The following is a 19,960-nucleotide window of genomic DNA, read 5'->3' on the forward strand; positions in this document are numbered from 1 at the left end:
TTATAGCAAATTATGCCACTTATATTCCATGTGTCAAAAACCAAACAAAATCTATCAGTTAAAATAAATTACTGGTCACAGGAATTTCATATGTACTATCTGATGCTTTTATAACTTAAGAGCTTCAGTTTAGAATATGTTGAATTAGTATTTTTTGATAAATTTGAGGTTCAACTCAAACATAGGGCTCAATTTTCCCCAAGCCCGGTTTCTGGCGTATTGCCAGAGTTACGCTGGGTTTTTTAGGCTAGAAATGCGCCATAAATATTTTTCCAAGGTTTCCCCGGTCGAGAATCAAGTTTGGAGCCGCGCAGCCTCGGGAAGGGAGGATTGTAGCATGCTGTCTGCACCAAAAAAACGAAGCCACGCCTTCTGCGCATAGGGAAAAATTTTTTGACGTCATTTCAATGGACGCGCGCATGCTCAGTACTATTCGGATTTGGCAATCGGCCATTTTTGAAGAGCCAGTTGTGTGTGTGAGAGTAGGAGAACTGTGAGAGAGCATTAAAGCTGAATCATGTTCCATTAACAAAACACATTACAGAAGTGACCTCTCTCTCCCTCCCCCTCCCCTCCCCGGGCACCAAGCCTTCTGATCGGCCATCTCTCCCTTCTCTCCCCCCACAGCTTGTTTTGTAGCTGAACCCCAAATCTCTAGCCCGCCCCTAGCCCCTTGCCTGTGTCGGTCCAGCTCCCCCACCCCCGGGTGCCTTACTGGTCCCAGTCCCCCGCCCCTAGCCCAGGCCGAAGGGCTTGTCGATCCGCTCTCCCACCCATCTCTGGCCCCGAGTGCCCTCCCGGTCTCGCTCCCCGCTCCTAGCCCAGGCCGAAGGGCTGGCCGATCCGCTCCCCCGCTCGACCCTGGCCCCGAGTGCTCTCCCAATCCCGCTCCCCTAGCCCAGGCTGAAGGGATTGCCGGTCGATCCCCGCCACTAGCCTAGGCCGAATGGCCTCCTCCCTCCCAGTCCCCGCACCTAACTACACCCGAAAGGCTTCCCCCCACCTCCTCTCTTTCCCCCTCCACACTCCCTTCCACCTCCCAAGCTCTCTCTCTTACTTTTCCTACTGCTGCTGTCCGGGCATCTGCTGCACTTACCTACACCGATTTCCTTACCTGCGCTGAATAACTCTCCGGAAGATTTTTCTGCAGAGGCCACATACGCTGGCCTCAGCAGAACTGGAGTAACTCTCATCTGGCCAAACTTGCCTAAATGGCCAGAATTGGCACGGGTGGCAGGTTACGCTCCCTTTGGCTGAAAAAAAAACACCTAAAAAAATCGTAACTGAATTGCGCTGGTGCAAATTGATTGGGGAAACTGGATTTTTTTTTAAACCAAGGCCAAAAAAGCAGCCTGCTCCAAAATAACGGTGCAAATCACTCGGGAAAATTGAGCCCATAGATTCTCAAGTAAGCCTGTTGTGTCTTGAAAGTGAAAAATACAAATCAAATATCTTCACTAAGAATTTCACACACATATTCTTTTCTCACTGTTCCTACCTCTGAACTCGCATCCAATTTGTTTTGCTCTTCCTGATGCACTTTGTTTGCAATGTACAACATGTGCTGCTTGCTCTCACTGCTAACTTGGTCCATTTCCTCAGACATTAGACCACTGTAATATAAAGAATGTGACAAGCACTTCAAATAGGAAAAAATGACATCAAATTACATAAAAAATTACATTTACTATTTCATCATGATTGATGGAGATAAAGAATTCCTTCCAAAAAGTTGTTTTTTTAAATCACAAAATTAGTACAACAATAAATATCCTAATGATTTGGATTATGATTTGACAGTCAAAAGTGCTTGTTTCCAGGCTGTCAGTTTTAAACTGACTCATGAGAGTGAGACAAACACTGGGTCTTCATCTTTTACATAAAAAAAACAATTTTCAAGTTACAATTACTTAAAAGTACAGGTATATGGAAATTTCGAGGAGCCGTTTTAAATATTGCAACCATCAAACTTCACCGCCAGTAAGTTTAACCTGCTTAAGTTACTTCCCCACTTTGCATTATTGAATGTGAAATTCAACCATTCAAGTTCAATCCCCAGTTTGAGCAGAATGAGCTGATGTCAGCCAGCACATCAGTAGGCTGCTACCATTGACCTCAGTGCCTCTGGGCAGGTGTAAAAAAAAACACACAAGTCAGCCAGCAACCTGCTTCCAATTCACATCTGAGCAACAGGTGAGGACAGGATCAGGCTTGGGCCCAACACCCTTATGGTAGAATTGCCTGCCCACACCCAGTGATTAGACTCAAACAAGAAACAAGACTTGCATTTATGTAGCGCCTTTCACGGCCTCAGGATGCCCTCAAGCGCAATTTGGCTGCCACGTTTCCTAAATTATAACAGTGACGACAATTCACAAGTACTTAATTGGCTGCAAAGTGCTGTAGGATGTACTAAGGTCGTGAAAGACGCTATATAAACGCAAGTTCTTTCAACTATAGTGCAATATTTAACAGGGTTAAACTTGTAAGCACGTAAATATAAATACAAAATGTAAAGTTCCACAATGGAATATCAAATAGAAAAAAAAACTACTTAGAATTTTGGTTCAATCATAAACATGGTCAAAAGTTATTACTTATGATGGAATAAATAAATATATGCAGGAAAAACTTACATCAATTATATTTAAAGGAAATAAGAATGATGAATTTCAGTAATTATCTAATAATAACTGAAGCTATCAGAATAACAGCTAATGTTGAAGCACAGAATATTAACAGATGTATTGCTCACTGTGCTGCAAAGACCCAAACTGCATGGGCCACTGCTAAACTGGTCGGGGCATTTTTTTTTAAAAAGTGGTTCTGGCGGCCACCTCAAATATGTGCAAGCCTTATTTCAATATTGAATCGAGGTTCCTGCACCAATTTCAGAGCCGGACTACTAAATTAAGTTAGTCTCGTTGGAGTTTGTGATGCGCAAGCTCCGACTATATTCCCGGGTCTTGAGCTGCCTGGCCAGGGACCAGCATTGGCTACTCAAAAGAGGCTACAAAACTCAAAATGTTGTTTACTTTGCGGAGCTGGGTGAAGCACGAATGCATCTTCTGGTTCCACAAAACAATTTCAACCGCTGGCGGCCGACCATTTCCCGATCTCCTTCCTTCCACCCCCACCCAAGGTCACAACACTGGCCAAAACTGCAAAGAACCAGACAAATGAGCTGTGTCGGGGAGCCAGATTGGTGCCCACAACCAGCCTGGATTATGATGACGATTAAGACTGTTCCTAAGGCCTCTCCATTCTGGCATGACTTCGCTACGCGCCACTGGAATTGCGCCCTGTTCAGGACGCTAACAAAATGAAGCCCCTCGGTGTCTGATGGAGGAATTATGTACTAGGATGGGTGAAAACCCAGTGAAGCACCCAAAATCTTACGGTACCATTTTTTGTCTTCAAAAAAGTAATCTCCATAACATAGATTAAAAATTGAGCGCCGGAGAGGGAATTAATTTTTACAAAATGCTCAGTTTGAATACTTACCTTTCATAAGATGATCGCTGCGTTACTGAGGATACAGAGGGTGATAACATGTCCTTTCTAAAATCTGTAGATGTTGATGATGCAGTTTTTCCAGGATCTGTAGAAGGTGAGGATGCAACTTTTCCAGGATCCGCAGAAGGTGAGGATGCAGCTTTTCCAGGATCCGCAGAAGGTGAGGATACAGCTTTTCCGGGATCTGTAGGTGAGGACACAACTTTTCCAGAATCCGTAGGAGGTGAGGATGCAGCTTTTCCGGGATCTGTAGGTGGTGAGGTTGTAGCTATTCCAGGATATGTAGACGGTGAGGATGCAGCTTTTCCGGGATCTGTAGGTGGTGAGGTTGTAGCTATTCCAGGATATGTAGAAGGTAAGGATGCAGCTTTTCCAGGATCCGTAGGTGAGGTTGCAGCTTTTCCAGGAGCTGTACAAGATGAAGACTCAGCTTTTCCAAGATCTGTAGGTGAGGATTCAGCTTTTCCAGAATCTGTACAAGTCGAGGACTCAGCTTTTCCAGGAGCTGTACAAGACGAGGACTCAGCTTTTCCAGGAGCTGTACAAGACGAGGGCTCAGCTTTTCCAAGATCCGTAGGCGAGGATGCCACTTGTCCAAGATCCGCAGAGGGGAAGGATGACGTTTTTGTCACAAATGCAGATAGAGTTTTTTCCAAGTTATCAGATTCCACAGAATTACATGGAATTGCAATATCTCTTTGGTTTTGTTTCAAACTAGAGTCTGACTCTGAATCAGAATTATCACCTTCAGATGACATCTTTGATTTCTGACCGTGGTTTAACCTGTCAAGACTATCATTTTCAGACTCAGAGCTGCTAGTTTTGAAGATCAATGACAAGAAAGGAATCTGCAAAATAAAGTCTTATTTTAAAACCAGAATTTTAAATATGTAATTCAACATACGAGAAATTTAATAAAAGTCCAACATGAACTGAATCCAACTAAAAATATTTTATCCAAAATTATATCTTAAATAGAATCAAAGAAGTTTACAGTACAGGAGGAGCCCACTTGGCCTACGATACCTGAATCAGCCCTTTGCTAGAGCAATAGTTAAAATATTTTATCCACCCAAATGAAATCTTTTTTCTTCTTCTTCCTTCTCCCTACTCTCCTAAAGGCAGTTACTCAATCTGCGGTACAGTTCTACAGACATACTTAAACAATCTTTAAAATATATTCATTATTAGGACATGGGCATGGCTAACAAGGCCAATATTTACTGTCCATCCCTAGTTGCCCGAGAAAGTCCTCGTGGACCACCTTCGAGAACCATTGCAGTCCGCCTGGTGAAGGTGCACCAACAATGCTGTTAGGCAGTGAGTTCCAGGATTTTGACCAGCAACAATGAAGGAACAAACTTTTATGTCCAAGTCAGGATGGTGTGCGACGCAGACAGCAACTTGGAGGTGATGGTGTTCCCGTGCATCCGCTGCCCTTGTCCTTTTAGGTGGTGGAGTTCTATTATGCCTTAACCCTGCACCCACACACGCTAGTACACTTCCAGCAAGGGAAAATAATCAGGTGCAGATCTACTTCTTGACCGAGGGTCACGTAGGACAATAGTCATGTCCTCACAATGAACTGGGGTAATATGGTTAGGGTGGCTTGAGCTTTATTACATCCTAATTTAATATTGAGGATTTAATATTGGAATAGTATTTTTAAAACATTTATTTTTCACATTAGTGGTACAAGATATCCAGAATCAGCACTTTGTTGGAATGCAAAATTCCCGTGGGTATTAATGCTGCAGTGATAGGGGTTTTATGCAATGAAGTGACTCTTATTACAGCAGCATGTACACTCATTGGTGATTACCATCACAGATATGGACCAAGGTGTAAAAAACAGCAGTGACATCTATGAAGATCTGACAACAAGAAGCTGAATATTACTGGTATGTCTTTGGAAAGTAAATGCTGCCGTTTCTGGGTCTTCTTTATATATGCATGGACCTAGAATTGGCAGCATTTAACTTTACTGGACAGATTGCCTGATGTGTGTTCAAGAAGATGCATTGGCAGCAGGTCACTGAAATGCAGCAGAAAGGGTCATTACCCCAAGGCGGAGATTGGCTAATTCAACACAGAATAGGGATTGAACCCGTGATCTTCCCAGTCTGTACGGCTCACTAATACACCATTTTGTGCATTTTCTCACTTATTTAGTCATTAGTAGAGTGGGTGAGGGGGACAAACAACTCTGGAAGTTAAGTGGCACCTCAGGGACATGTATTTTTCCTTCAACAAAATTGGCTGTAATGACCAACTAAGACAGAAGATGGAGCCAGACATCATACTTTAAAAAATGCTTTTTTTTATTAAGTGTTCAGCTCCATTATTGTAGATACTTGCCAACTGCGACAAGTTTAATCCCCTTCCTCACGACTTATGATGTATTAATAACATAAGCTGTTCTGTGGTTAATTTACAGTGTGATTGTAAAGCTGACTTGCTTTCACTCATTATTCCTGATGGACGCTGCTATAAGATCCTTTTTTGATTGTAAATTAACTATTAAACCTGTGACTTTCAAATCTCATTTGATGGAAGACTTTTGGCAGGAACAGGATTTTATTTTTTTTTTTTTAGGAGTATGATACTTGACTGGATTCATAACTGATAATTAACATAGTTACAACATGAATTTATACAGCTCATTTAATATAGAATATCCCTCAAGGGATGAAACAGATACTAAGCCAGGAGAAGAGTTGGAAGAAATTACAAAAGCATGGCCGAAAAGATAGGCTTTGATGTGGTTAACTACGTGATCATAGAAATTTATAGCACGGAAGGAGGCCATTTCAGTCCATCGTGTTTGCACCAGCCCTGTAGGTTATGGCATTTTGGGCCAAAATTTGGCCCTGTTGTTTTTTTTGGAGCACTTACGTGAGGTGCGCTGACTTTCTACTCTCAAAACAGCGCCGAAAAGATATCGCCGTATTCTCCCCACTCTGTCGGCTATCCTCGTGCTTGGCACTTGCAGTGGCAATTGCAGTGGGGGGGCGGAGCTCGGGCCCTGCGCTCAAAAGAATGCCGGCAGTTCAACGCATGCGCACTGGAGGTGTCGCGCATGTGCAGTAGCTCCTCTGCAGCATGGGACCCGATGCCAGGTAGTCATTGTTGCTGGATGGAAGGGGGGCTGGCAATCCTAACGCCTTTCTTCGGAAGCCAGCTTGGCCGGCCAGTTAAAAGTGGAGCAGCAAGCAGCCAGCCAGCCAAAGGGTGGAAAACTTCGATCGGCCATTTCTCGTTGTCTGGTGCTGCCACGGCTGGAATGGGCTTGTTGGTGCATTCTCCCACCCCTATCTCCGACCGAGTGGCCTCCCACACCGGCCGGACTGCTGACTTCCCGGGCCGAGTTATGAAGGTAGGACTTAAGTTTTATTTTTTTATTTATTATGGATGGTTTTTATGCTTCTTGAATGTTGTTGTGAAGGTGTTTAGTGCTTTGCAAGGTCCTCTCCGCTTCCCTTTCCCCTCCCTCCCTCCCCCGCCCCGCCCCCCACCACTGGCTACCTGCGCTGATTTCTTAACTCTCCACAAGGGTTTTCTGTCCAGCCACATACGCTGGCCTAAGTTAGTTTGGAGCAACTATTAGCTGTCCAAACTGGCTTAAATGGCCAAAGCAGGCTTAGGTGGCTGGCAACTCCTCCTTTTGAAAAAAAAACATTAAAAATCCTAACTAACTCACTTACACTGGCACAAATTAAATGTGCAGAATGGGGATTTTTTAAGATACTCCAGAAAAATCAGTTGCTCAAAAAAAACAGAACAACTCCTGGGCAAATTTGGGTCCTTTAAGTGCACATCCAAGTATTTAAAAAATGTGGTGAGGGCTTCTGCCTCTACCACCCTTTCAGGCAGTGAGTTCCAGATCCCCACTACCCTCTGGGTGAAAACATTTCCCCTCATATCTTCTCTAAATCTCCTCCAATTACTTTAAATCTATGTCCCCTGGTTGTTGACTCCTCTGCCAAGGTAAACAGGTCCTTCCTATCCACTCTATCCATACCCCTCATAATTTTATACATCTCAATCAGGTCTTCCCTCAGCCTCCTCTGTTCCAAAGAAAACAGACCCAGCATTTCCAAACCTCATAGCCAAAATTCCTCAGTCCAGGCAACATTCTTGTAAATCTCCTCTGCACCCTTTCCAGTGCAATCACATCTTTCCTGTAATGTGGTGACCAGAACTGCACACACTACTCCAGCTGCAGCCTAACCAGTGTTTTATACAGTTCAAGCATAGCCTCCTTGCTCTTCTATTCCATGCCTCGATTGATAAAGGCAAGTATTCCATATGCCTTCTTAACCATCTTATCTACCTGGCCTGCTACCTTTAGGGATTTGTGGACCTGCACTCCAAAGTTCCTTTGTTCCACTACACTTTTCAGTGTCGGACCATTTAATGTGTATTTCCTTGCCTTGTTCGACCTGCCCAAATGCATTACCTCACACTTATCCGGATTGAATTCAGTTTGCCACTGTTCCACCCACCTGACCAGTACATTGATAGCTTCCTGCAATCCGCAGCTTTCTTCATTATCAACCACATTGCCTATTTTGGTGTCACTAGGCAACATTCTTGCAAATCTCCTCTGCACCCTTTCATAGAAACATAGAAAATAGGTGCAGGAGTAGGCCATTCGGCCCTTCCGAGTCTGCACCACCATTCAATATGATCATGGCTGACCATGCAACTTCAGCACCTCATTCCTGCTTACTCTCCATACCCCTTGATCCCTTTAGCTGTAAGGGCCACATCTCACTCCCTTCCAGTGCAATCACATCTTTCCTGTAATGTGGTGACCACATTGGTGTCATACCCCCAACATTCAAATCCAAGTCATTTGGAAATACCATAAAAGCAAGGGGCCCAGCGCTGAGCCCTGCGGAACCCCACTGGATACAATCTTCCAGTCACAAAAAAACTCATCAACCATTACCCTTTGCTTCCTGCCTCTGAGCCAATTTTGGAGCCACTTTGCGCTGTGACCAGTCTGCCATATGGGACCTTATCAAAAGCTTTGCCAAAATCCATATTCACTACATCATACGCACTGTCCTCATCGACACTCCTAGTTGCCTCCTCGAAAAATTCAATCAAGTTAGTCAGTCATGACCTTCCCTTAACAAATCCATGTTGACTGTCCTTAATTAATCCATGTCTTTCCAAATGAAGATTTATCCTGTCCCTCAGGATTTTTTCCAATAATTTTCACACCACTGAGGTTAGGTTGACTGGCCTATAATTACTTGGTAAACTTGCGCAAAACATAAAAACAGATAGTAAAAGCTTTTACCGATATATAAAACGGAACAGAGTGACTAAAGTAAATATTGGTTCCTTCGAAGATGAGAAGGGGGATTTAATAATGGGAAATGTGGAAATGGCTGAGACCTTAAACAATTATTTTGCTTCGGTCTTCAGAGTGGAAGACACAAAAACCATGCCAAAAATTGCTGGTCACGGGAATGTGGGAAGGGAGGACCTTGAGACAATCACTATCACTAGGGAGGTAGTGCTAGACAGGCGAATGGGACTCAAGGTAGACAAGTCCCCTGGTCCTGATGAAATGCATCCCAGGGTATTAAGAGATGGCGGAAGTTATAGCAGATGCATTCGTTATAATCTACCAAAATTCTTTGGACTCTGGGGAGGTACCAGCGGATTGGAAAGCAACTAATGTAACGCCTCTGTTTAAAAAAGGGGGCAGACAAAAGGCAGGTAACTATAGGCCGGTTAGTTTAACATCTGTAGTGGGGAAAAATGCTTGAAGCTATCATTAAGGAAGAAATAGCGGGACATCTAGATAGGAATAGTGCAATCAAGCAGACGCAACATGGATTCATGAAGGGGAGATCATGTTTAACTAATTTACTGGAATTCTTTGAGGATATAACAAACATGGTGGATAGAGGTGTACCGATGGGTGTGGTGTATTTAGATTTCCAAAAGGCATTCGATAAGGTGCCACACAAAAGGTTACTGCAGAAGATAAAGGTACACGGAGTCAGAGGAAATGTATTAGCATGGATCAAGAATTGGCAGACCATCAGAAAGCAGAGAGTCGGGATAAATGGGTCCTTTTCGGGTTGGAAATCGGTGGTTAGTGGTGTGCCACAGGGATCGGTGCTGGGACCACAACTGTTTATAATATACATAGATGACCTGGAAAAGGGGACAGAGTGTAGTGTAACAAAATTTGCAGATGACACAAAGATTCGTGGGAAAGCGGGTTGTGTAGAGGACACAGAGAGGCTGCAAAGAGATTTAGATAGGTTAAGCGAATGGGCTAAGGTTTGGCAGATGGAATACAATGTCGGAAAACGTGAGGTCATCCACCTTGGAAAAAAAAACAGTAAAAGGGAATATTATTTGAATGGGGAGAAATTACAACATGCTGCGGTGCAGAGGGACCTGGGGGTCCTTGTGCATGAATCACAAAAAGTTAGTTTGCAGGTGCAGCAGGTAATCAGGAAGGCGAATGGAATGTTGGCTTTCATTGCGAGAGGGATGGAGTACAAAAGCAGGGAGGTCCTGCTGCAACTGTACAGGGTATTGGTGAGGCCGCACCTGGAGTACTGCGTGCAGTTTTGGTCACCTTACTTAAGGAAGGATATACTAGCCTTGGAGGGGGTACAGAGACGATTCACTTGGCTGATTCCGGAGATGAGGGGGTTACCTTATGATGATAGATTGAGTAGACTGGGTCTTTACTCGTTGGAGTTCAGAAGGATGAGGGGTGATCTTATAGAAACATTCAAAATAATGAAAGGAATAGACAAGATAGAGGCGGAGAGGTTGTTTCCACTGGTCGGGGAGACTAGAACTAGGGGGCACAGCCTCAAAATATGGGGGAGCCAATTTAAAACCGAGTTGAGAAGGAATTTCTTCTCCAAGAGGGTTGTGAATCTGTGGAATTCTCTGCCCAAGGAAGCAGGTGAGGCTAGCTCATTGAATGTATTCAAATTACAGATAGATAGATTTTTAACCAATAAGGGAATTAAGGGTTATGGGGAGCGGGCGGGTAAGTGGAGCTGAGTCCACAGCCAGATCAGCCATGATCTTTTTGAATGGCGGAGCAGACTCGAGGGGCTAGATGGCCTACTCCTGTTCTTAATTCTTATGTTCTTATCCCTTTTTAAACAAAGGTACAACAATCCTCTGGCACCACACCTGTCACCAGAGAGGACTGCAAAATGATGGTCACGGTCTCTGCTATTTCCTCTTTTACTTCTCTTAACAGCCTGGTATACATTTCATCCGAGTGTGGGGATTTATCCACTTTCAAAGCTGCTAAGCCTCTTAATCCTTCCTCTCCCGTTTTCATCTTGTCTAAATATTTCACACTCCTCCCTCATTGCAAAGTCTGCATCGCCCTTCTCTTTTGTGAAAGCAGATGCAAAGTATTCATTAAGGATCATATCCACATCTTCTGCCTCCACACACAGATTTCCTTTATAGTCTCTAATAGGCCCCACTCTCTCTCTAGTTATCCTCTTGCTCTTAATGTATTTATAAAACATCATTGGGTTTTCCCTGATTTTACTTGCCAACATTCTTTTATGCACTCTTTGCTTTCCTGATATCTTTTTTTTTAAATTGCACCCCTGCACTTCTTCTACTCCTCGAGTCTCTGCAGTATTGGGTTCTCGGAATCTGTCATTAGCTTCCCTTTTTTTCTTTATGTTACCCTGGCTTACCCTGTATGTCCCTTGACATTCAGAGGGCTCTAGATTTGTTAGCCCCACCCTTTTATTTAAAAAAAAAGAGAACATACTTGCTCTGTACCCTCAGGAGATCCTCCTTGAATGCCTCCCATTGCTCCAGCACTGGTTTACCATCAAATAACCGTTTCCAATCCACTTTGGCCAAATCCCATCTCAGCTTAGCAAAACTGGCTTTACCCCAATTGAGAGCTTTATTTCCTGGTCCACCTTTGTCCTTTTCCATAACTACCCTAAATCTTACTGAATTATGATCACTAGCACCTAAGTGCTCTCCCACTGATACCCCTTCCACTCTTCATTCCCTAAAACCAAGTCCAGAACTGCCTCCTCCCTTGTTGGGCTTGTTACATACTGGCTAAAGAAGTTCTCCTGAATGCATTTTAGGAATTGCTCACACTCTACCATTTACGCTGCTTTTTCCCCAGTTATTCGGGTAATTGAAATCCCCCACTATTACAGCTCTATAGTTTTTGCACTGCGCAGCAATTTGCCCACATATTTATCTTCTATCTCCCTCTGACTGTTTGAGGGTCTATAGTACACTCCAAGTAGTGTGATTGCCCCTTTTTTGTTCTTCAATTCAACCCATATGGCCTTGTTTGATGACCCCTCGAACATATCATCTTCTTACAGCTGTAATTGCTTCTTTAATTGATACTGCGACCACCCCCCCCCCATTCCTTTTTTACCCCCCCCCCTCTATCCCGTCTGAAAACCCTGTAACCAGGAATGTTTAGCTGCCATACCCGTCCCTTTTTCAGCCCTGTCTCAGTAGTGGCAATAATATCATACTCCCAAGTGCCAATCTGTGCTCTCAGCACATTTGCCTTATTCCTTATACTCTTTGCATTGAAGTATATACCATTTTGTGGTGCCAAACTCCCTTGTTTTCTATATTCCATCCTTTGTTTCCTCTGTTTTCCAAATTCACTTGCTACTTTTCTGCTGCCCAATTTCAGGTTTGCTTCTCTCCCCACTGAATCTATTCTCTGGTTCCCATCCCCCTGCCAAGCTAGTTTAAACCCTCCCCAACAGCACTAGCAAAACCTCCTGCGAGGATACTGGTCCCGGCTCTGTTGAGATGCAACCCGTCTGGCTTGAACAAGTCCCCCAGAAATGATCCCATTGCCTCAGGAATCTAAAGCCCTCCCCCGCCTGCATCATCTCTCCAGCCACGCATTCATCTTCTCTATCCTATTTCTGTACTCACTAGCACGTAACACCCGGAGTTACTACCTTTGAGGTCCTGTTTTTTTAATCTCTCTCCTAGCTCCCTAAACTCTGCCTGCAGGACTTCAACCCTCTTTCTACCTATGTCATTGGTACCCGACATGGACCACGACCTCTGGCTGTTCACCCTCTCCCCGCTCAGTGACATCCTTGACCCTGGCACTAGGGAGGCAACATACCATCCCGGAGTCACGTCTGCAGCTGCAGAAATGTCTGCCTGCTCCCCTGACTATCGAATCTCCCACCACTGTTGCTCTTCCATTCTTCTTCCTCTCCCCCTGTGCAGCTGAGCCACCGTAATGCCATGGACTTGGCTCTGGTTGCACTCCCCAGAGGCACCATTGCCCTCACAGTACTCAGAACAGAATACTGGTTGGAGAGCGAGATGCACTCAGGGGACTCCTGTCCTACTTGCCTAGTCCTCCTCTTCTGTCTGGTGGTCACCCACTTCCTCCCTGCCTGCACGCTCTTTTGTTGTGTGGCTGACCACCTCTAGAAGCATGCTTTCCACATAGCTCTCAGCCTCGTGGATGCACTGCAGTGACCCGAGCCGCCAGTCAAGCTCCGAAATTCGGAGCTCAAGTGATGTTCGTACTGGAACACTGGAATTCAGAAACAAATGCACTCATGAAATATTTATAATTTTTGGGATTCTTTTCAATACAGAGGTGCATAATGGCATGAACTGTGAAGCTGTTGTGAGTGAGGCACAATAACAGTAGTTATATTTGGCAAATAAATGTTCCATTTCCAATTGAAATAAATCTGCTGTATCTAGGCATTTTACAATGGTGGCACTCAAGATCTTCTGTGAAAGCACCATTTTTTCTGTTCCAATTTGACAGCTCATAACTTTAGTATTTGTAGAAATCTATGGAATATATTCACACCTGTCCCACGAACTGAATATGTGGAGATGAAACAGCCCATAAATTTAATAGCTCATCTCCTCCCAAGATGGTAGTAAGTCATGACTGGAGCGAATAGCTGGGAAAGTTTAGCTCATGATAAAGTGAAAAGTGGTGACATGCCCTGCACTTGTAAAAATCCCCCACTGAAACCACTGAGGTAATTTTCTGACTTTGCACTCCTTGCGGCAGGAGCTCATTTCACAAATGTGGGTGCATGCAGCACATGGTTTTCTAATCATTTAAATTAATGAGAAGATGATGCGCTAACCTCTGCAATGCCTCCCTGTCAGAAACACTAAGTCTTACAATTACCCTTTCTATATTTCATTAAAATGGCTATTATATAAACACAATATCAGTAGCTACTGATTGTTATTTTGTCGCCAATACTCACGCTGTCCTAGACAGGCTTGAAGGGCTCAAAACAGGGATAATCAGTATTCATCTCAGAGTACTGGTAAGTGACTGGTGTATTAGAAACAGGCGTGGTACCATTGAAGGGAGGTGACTGAGAAGTGATCTTCGAACTATATAAATTGGTAAACAGTATTGAAAAAAATTAGTTCACACTAACGGAAAGTAGGACAAGGGGACACTTGTAAAAGGAAAATTTAGGATGGAAGTCAGGAAGTTCTTCACATAAAATGCTAGCATATGGAGTAAGTAACTGGGTAAGGTAGTAGAGGCAATGTTTAAGAGATATTTGAATGCTCCAATGGTGTTGTGTGTGTTGGGGGGGAGGGGGGGGGGAAGAGCGGTAAAGAGAGCAACTTCAGGGTCTTCATGAAAAGAATTAAAATGAGTCAGAGGCCTTTCTCACATTAATTTATCTTCCTGAGTAAGGAAAATCACATTCACAAAGTAATCATTTCACCATTACCAATCTGCAGCAAACCTACTTTATTCCATCTGTAAATTACAAAAAGCTTCCATGTTCCCAAACAAACTATGGAAACGAGGTTTGTTTCTTTTGTACCCAACAGCACTTAATTTCATGCAGGAGAAATACCATTGTCAGTCTCAATTAGAGGTCTCCCTCCACATGTATATCTTCAGGAACTGCAGTAAAAACCTGAGAGCAGTGTAGAAGTTTGGATGCGCAATTCAGATTCTGCTGTTCAAGTGCCAAAATCTCAGTGCTAACATTCTACCCATCAATCCAGAATAACCTTGCTTCATAGAAACATAGAAACATAGAAAATAGGTGCAGGAGTAGGCCATTCGGCCCTTCTAGCCTGCACCACCATTCAATGAGTTCATGGCTGAACATTCAACTTCAGTACCCCATTCCTGCTTTCTCGCCATACCCCTTGATCCCCCTAGCAGTAAGGACCTCATCTAACTCCTTTTTGAATATATTTAGTGAATTGGCCTCAACAACTTTCTGTGGTAGAGAATTCCACAGGTTCACCACTCTCTGGGTGAAGAAGTTCCTCCGCATCTCGGTCCTAAATGGCTTACCCCTTATCCTTAGACTGTGACCCCTGGTTCTGGACTTCCCCAACATTGGGAACATTTTTCCTGCATCTAACCTGTCTAACCCCGTCAGAATTTTATATGTTTCTATGAGGTCCCCTCTCATTCTTCTGAACTCCAGTGAATACAAGCCCAGTTGATCCAGTCTTTCTTGATAGGTCAGTCCCGCCATCCCGGGAATCAGTCTGGTGAACCTTCGCTGCACTCCCTCAATAGCAAGAATGTCCTTCCTCAGGTTAGGAGACCAAAACTGTACACAATACTCCAGGTGTGGCCTCACCAATGCCCTGTACAACTGTAGCAACACCTCCCTGCCCCTGTACTCAAATCCCCTTGCTATGAAGGCCAACATGCCATTTGCTTTCTTAACCGCCTGCTGCACCTGCATGCCAACCTTCAATGACTGATGTACCATGACACCCAGGTCTCTTTGCACCTCCCCTTTTCCTAATCTGTCACCATTCAGATAATAGTCTGTCTCTCTGTTTTTACCACCAAAGTGGATAACCTCACATTTATCCACATTATACTTCATCTGCCATGCATTTGCCCACTCACCTAACCTATCCAAGTCGCTCTGCAGCCTCACAGCATCCTCCTCGCAGCTCACACTGCCACCCAACTTAGTGTCATCCGCAAATTTGGAGATACTACATTTAATCCCCTCATCTAAATCATTAATGTACAGTGTAAACAGCTGGGGCCCCAGCACAGAACCTTGCGGTACCCCACTAGTCACTGCCTGCCATTCTGAAAAGTACCCATTTACTCCTACTCTTTGCTTCCTGTCTGACAACCAGTTCTCAATCCATGTCAGTACACTACCCCCAATCCCATGTGCTCTAACTTTGCACATCAATCTCTTGTGTGGGACCTTGTCGAACGCCTTCTGAAAGTCCAAATATACCACATCAACTGGTTCTCCCTTATCCACTCTACTGGAAACATCCTCAAAAAATTCCAGAAGATTTGTCAAGCATGATTTCCCTTTCACAAATCCATGCTGACTTGGACCTATCATGTCACCTCTTTCCAAATGCACTGCTATGACATCCTTAATAATTGATTCCATCATTTTACCCACTACCGATGTCAGGCTGACCGGTCTATAATTCCCTGTTTTCTCTCTCCCTCCTTTTTTAAAAAGTGGGGTTACATTGGCTACCCTCCACTCCATAGGAACTGATCCAGAGAGTCAGCTTAGAAAACTTTTCAGATATGGTTTGCACATATGATAATGCTGCAGTGAGCAGGACGCCAGAATTGGCTGCCTAAATACAAATGACTACTGTCACGAGTTTTATATCCACATATCTGTTGGGCAGAGAGACATTAAATGATAATAACCCTCCAATCAGCAAACAAATTGGCCACCATTTTTCGACAAGACCAAAAGATAAACCCATGAAGCACTGGGCACAAGAGTAGGGTGAGGGCAAGTGAAGATCACAGAAATAATACAAACTATTAATTATAAGAACATATGAACATAAGAAATAGAAGCAGGAGTAGGTCATTTGGCCCCCATTCAAAGAGATCTTCTACCTCAACTCCACTTTCCTGCACTATCCCCATATCCCTTAATATCCAAAAATCTATCGATCTCTGTCTTCAACATACTCAACAACTGAGCTTCTTCCACAGATTCACAACCTTCTGAGCGAAGACATTTCTGTTCATCATTTCTAAATGGCCGACCACTTATTCTGAGACTGTGACCCCTGGTTCTAGACTCCACAGCCAGGGGAGACATCCTTCCTGCATCTACTTTGTCAAGCCCAGTAAGAATTTTGTACATTTCAATGAGATCACCTTTTATTCTTCTAAACTCTGGAGAATATAGGCTTAGTCTGCTCAATCACTCCTCATCGGACAATCCCCCCATCCCAGGAATCCGTCTGGTGAACCTTGGTTGCGCTCCCTCGAAGGCAAGTATATCCTTCCTTAGGTAAGGAGACCAAAACTGTACACAATACTCCAGGTGTGGTCTCACCAAGGCTCTATGTAATTACAGTAAGATGTCTTTACTCTTATACTCAAATCCTCTTGTAATAAAGACGAATTCACTCTTTCAGCCACAAAACAAATTAACTGCAGGTGCAACAACTTAAAGAAAGATCATGATTTCTCAAGTATGGTGCTGCTGTACAGTTTAGTTGGTGAGAAAAATGACACCTTGTTATTATTTGTCTGTTTTGCTAACAGTAAATTCTATGCAGTATTACAGGAATGATTAAAATCTGATCATGCGTTGCTGTGTAACCTGTCCAAAATAATAGCGCAAAACCATTCAGCGTGGTGTAGGATAAAGTTTCATAAAAAATTTTGGGAAACCATTTAACTGCCTCATTAAATTATACACAACATTAGGGATATATTGTTTACTTACATCCAAATGTAGAGTTTGCTTATTTTGCTCCCGATCAGAGTGTATGTTATCTTTGGTATTTTTCACCCAGACATCCGCAGCTTCTACTGTAGGGATCACATCATTATCATCTTCACTGGATTCATCACCTTCTTCCTCATCATCCTCTTCCGCTGCAGAACTCTCAGAATCACAGCTTTCTTTCAAACTGTACACAGACATGGTTTTCCCAACATTTGTCTTATGACTTTGCAGATTAAAAGCTCTCAACATTTAACCAGCAAACAGAAAAACATCTTTATTTTTTGAATAATTATTCAACTTGGAATTTTTTTAAACTTACGATAATATGACAGTCAAAAGATGATTAACTGAAAACAGGAAATGCAACCATTTAAATATGTTTTACCTGATGTCGTCTCTTTCCCATTTCCCAATTTGCTTTTCTGAAAAAAATAAAAAATACTTTCAAGCCCAATACAGATCTGAATATTAAATTCTGCATTAAAACTTCAGCCCGAATGATTTTGCACAACTGGCCTTAGTTATTCATTTACTTCTGCCTGGAATAACTAATTAACATTCCAATTGTCACCATTGCCACCACTCCAAAAAAAAAACTTTTACTAGCTAAATCTTGTGTCTAATTTTTTTCTTCTTTAAAAAAAACAAACACTTCAGGACTCACACATGACCTTGGGGACTGGAGCCAAGTGTTTCTGGCGGAATTCAAACTGAGCACCCGGGAGGTTATTGTTGAGTAGATTTTCACTTGATGGCACTAATGATGACTCCTTCCAGTTTACTGATGATTGGATGGAGGCTGATAGGGCATAATTGTTTACATCAGATTTTTCCAGTTGTTTATATGGCATAATCTTTTACACCAGTTTAAAACATGAAAACACCATAGCTGTTTTGAGGCATCAAAAGCTTATTAGTATCAAAATCAGCTCGAAGAGGTGGGCTCACAACACCATTGCTGTGCATCTGATGCAGTACAAGTTAAACGTTAGATCATTTTATGCACTTAATTCTTTAAACAATAACAGAGATGCAATAAGATCTTATCCAGGGAACAGTGAACATGAAGAAATAGCAGTAGTTTCTTTTAATTCTATACAATAGTACTAGTAATAATTTTTTTTTTTGAATCACAAAATTAAAAATTTGTACATTTAAATTCCCTTCCCCAAAATTTTCCAGTCCCCACCCCACCAATAATATTTCACTAACAAAAGCACATATGTCAGTCCTGCCATCCCGGGAATCAATCTGGTGAACCTTCGCTGCACTCCCTCAATAGCAAGAACGTCCTTCCTCAGATTAGGAGGGAGAGAGAAAACAGAGAATTACAGACCCATTAGCCTGACATCGGTGGTGGAGAAAATGCTGGAATCAATTATTAAAGATGTAATAGCAGCGCATTTGGAAAGCAGTGACAGGATCGGTCCAGTCAGCATGGATTTATGAAAGGGAAATCATGCTTGACAAATCTTCTAGAGGTTTTTGAGGATGTAACTAGTAGAGTGGATGAGGGAGAACCAGTGGATGTAGAGTATTTGGACTTTCAAAAGGCTTTTGACAAGGTCCCACAAAAGAGATTAGTGTGCAAAATCAAGGCACATGGTATTAGGGGTAATGTATTGACGTGGATAGAGAACTGGTTGGCAGACAGGAAGCAAAGAGTGGGAATAAATGGGTCCTTTTCAGAATGGCAGGCAGTGACTAGTGGAGTGCCACAGGGTTCACTGCTGGGATCCCAGCTATTTACAATATATATTAATGAATTCGATGAAGGAATTGAATGTAATATCTCCAAGTTTGCAAATGATACTAAGCTGGGTGGCAGTGTGAGCTGTGAGGAGGATGCTAAGAGGCTGCAGGGTGACTTGGACAGGTTAGGTGAGTGGGCAAATACATGGCAGATGCAGTATAGTGTGGATAAATGTGAGGTTATCCACTTTGGTGGAAAAAAAACAGGAAGGCAGATTATTATCTGAATGGTGACAGATTAGTAAAAGGGGAGGTGCAATGAGACCTGGGTGTCATGGTACATCAGTCACTGAAGGAAGGCATGCAGGTACAGCAGGCGGTAAAGAAAGCAAATGGCATGCTGGCCTTCATAGCGAGAGGATTTGAGTATAGGAGCAGGGAGGTCTTACTGCAGTTGTACAGGGCCTTGGCGAGACCACATCTTGAGTATTGTGTGCAGTTTTGGTCTCCTAATCTGAGGAAGGATGTGCTTGCTATTGAGGGAGTGCAGCGAAGGTTCACCAGACTAATTCCCAGGATGGCAGGACTGACATATGAAGAAAGACTGGATCAGCTAGGCTTATACTCACTGGAATTTAGAAGAATGAGAGGGGATCTCATAAAAACATTTAAATTATGACGGGATTGGACAGCTTAGATGCAGGAAGAATGCTCCCGATGTTGGGGAAGTCCAGACCAGAGGTCACAGACTAAGGATAAGGGGTAAGCCATATAGGACCGAGATGAGGAGAAACTGCTTCACCCAGAGAGTTGTGAACCTGTGGAATTCTCTGCTACAGAAAGTTGTTGAGTCCAGTTTGTTGGATATATTCAAAAGGGAGTTAGATGTGGCCCTTACGGCTAAAGGGATCAAGGGGTAGTGAAGTTGCATGATCAGCCCTGATCATATTGAGTGGTTGTGCAGGCTCGAAGGGCCGAATGACCTACTCCTGCACCTATTT

General features: G+C 43.3%; 1 protein-coding gene across 7 annotated transcripts in view; it reads right to left on the reverse strand.

Annotated features, from left to right (window-relative positions):
• LOC139276434 (uncharacterized) overlaps positions 1–19,960 on the reverse strand; it is a 133,093-nt gene that overhangs the window by 70,964 nt on the left and 42,169 nt on the right. For 5 of the 7 annotated variants that reach the window (XM_070894422.1, XM_070894418.1, XM_070894419.1 and 2 more), the window contains 4 exons: positions 17,653–17,689; positions 17,265–17,451; positions 3,505–4,364; positions 1,499–1,613 (listed from right to left, as the gene is read on the reverse strand). In XM_070894422.1, coding sequence (XP_070750523.1) covers positions 1,499–1,613; positions 3,505–4,364; positions 17,265–17,451; positions 17,653–17,689 — 1,199 coding nt within the window. The other 2 variants (XM_070894421.1, XM_070894425.1) reach the window with 2 other exon arrangements.

The sequence above is a fragment of the Pristiophorus japonicus genome, chromosome 11 (genome assembly GCF_044704955.1).
Source record: "Pristiophorus japonicus isolate sPriJap1 chromosome 11, sPriJap1.hap1, whole genome shotgun sequence".
In the NCBI taxonomy this organism is placed as follows: domain Eukaryota; kingdom Metazoa; phylum Chordata; class Chondrichthyes; family Pristiophoridae; genus Pristiophorus; species Pristiophorus japonicus.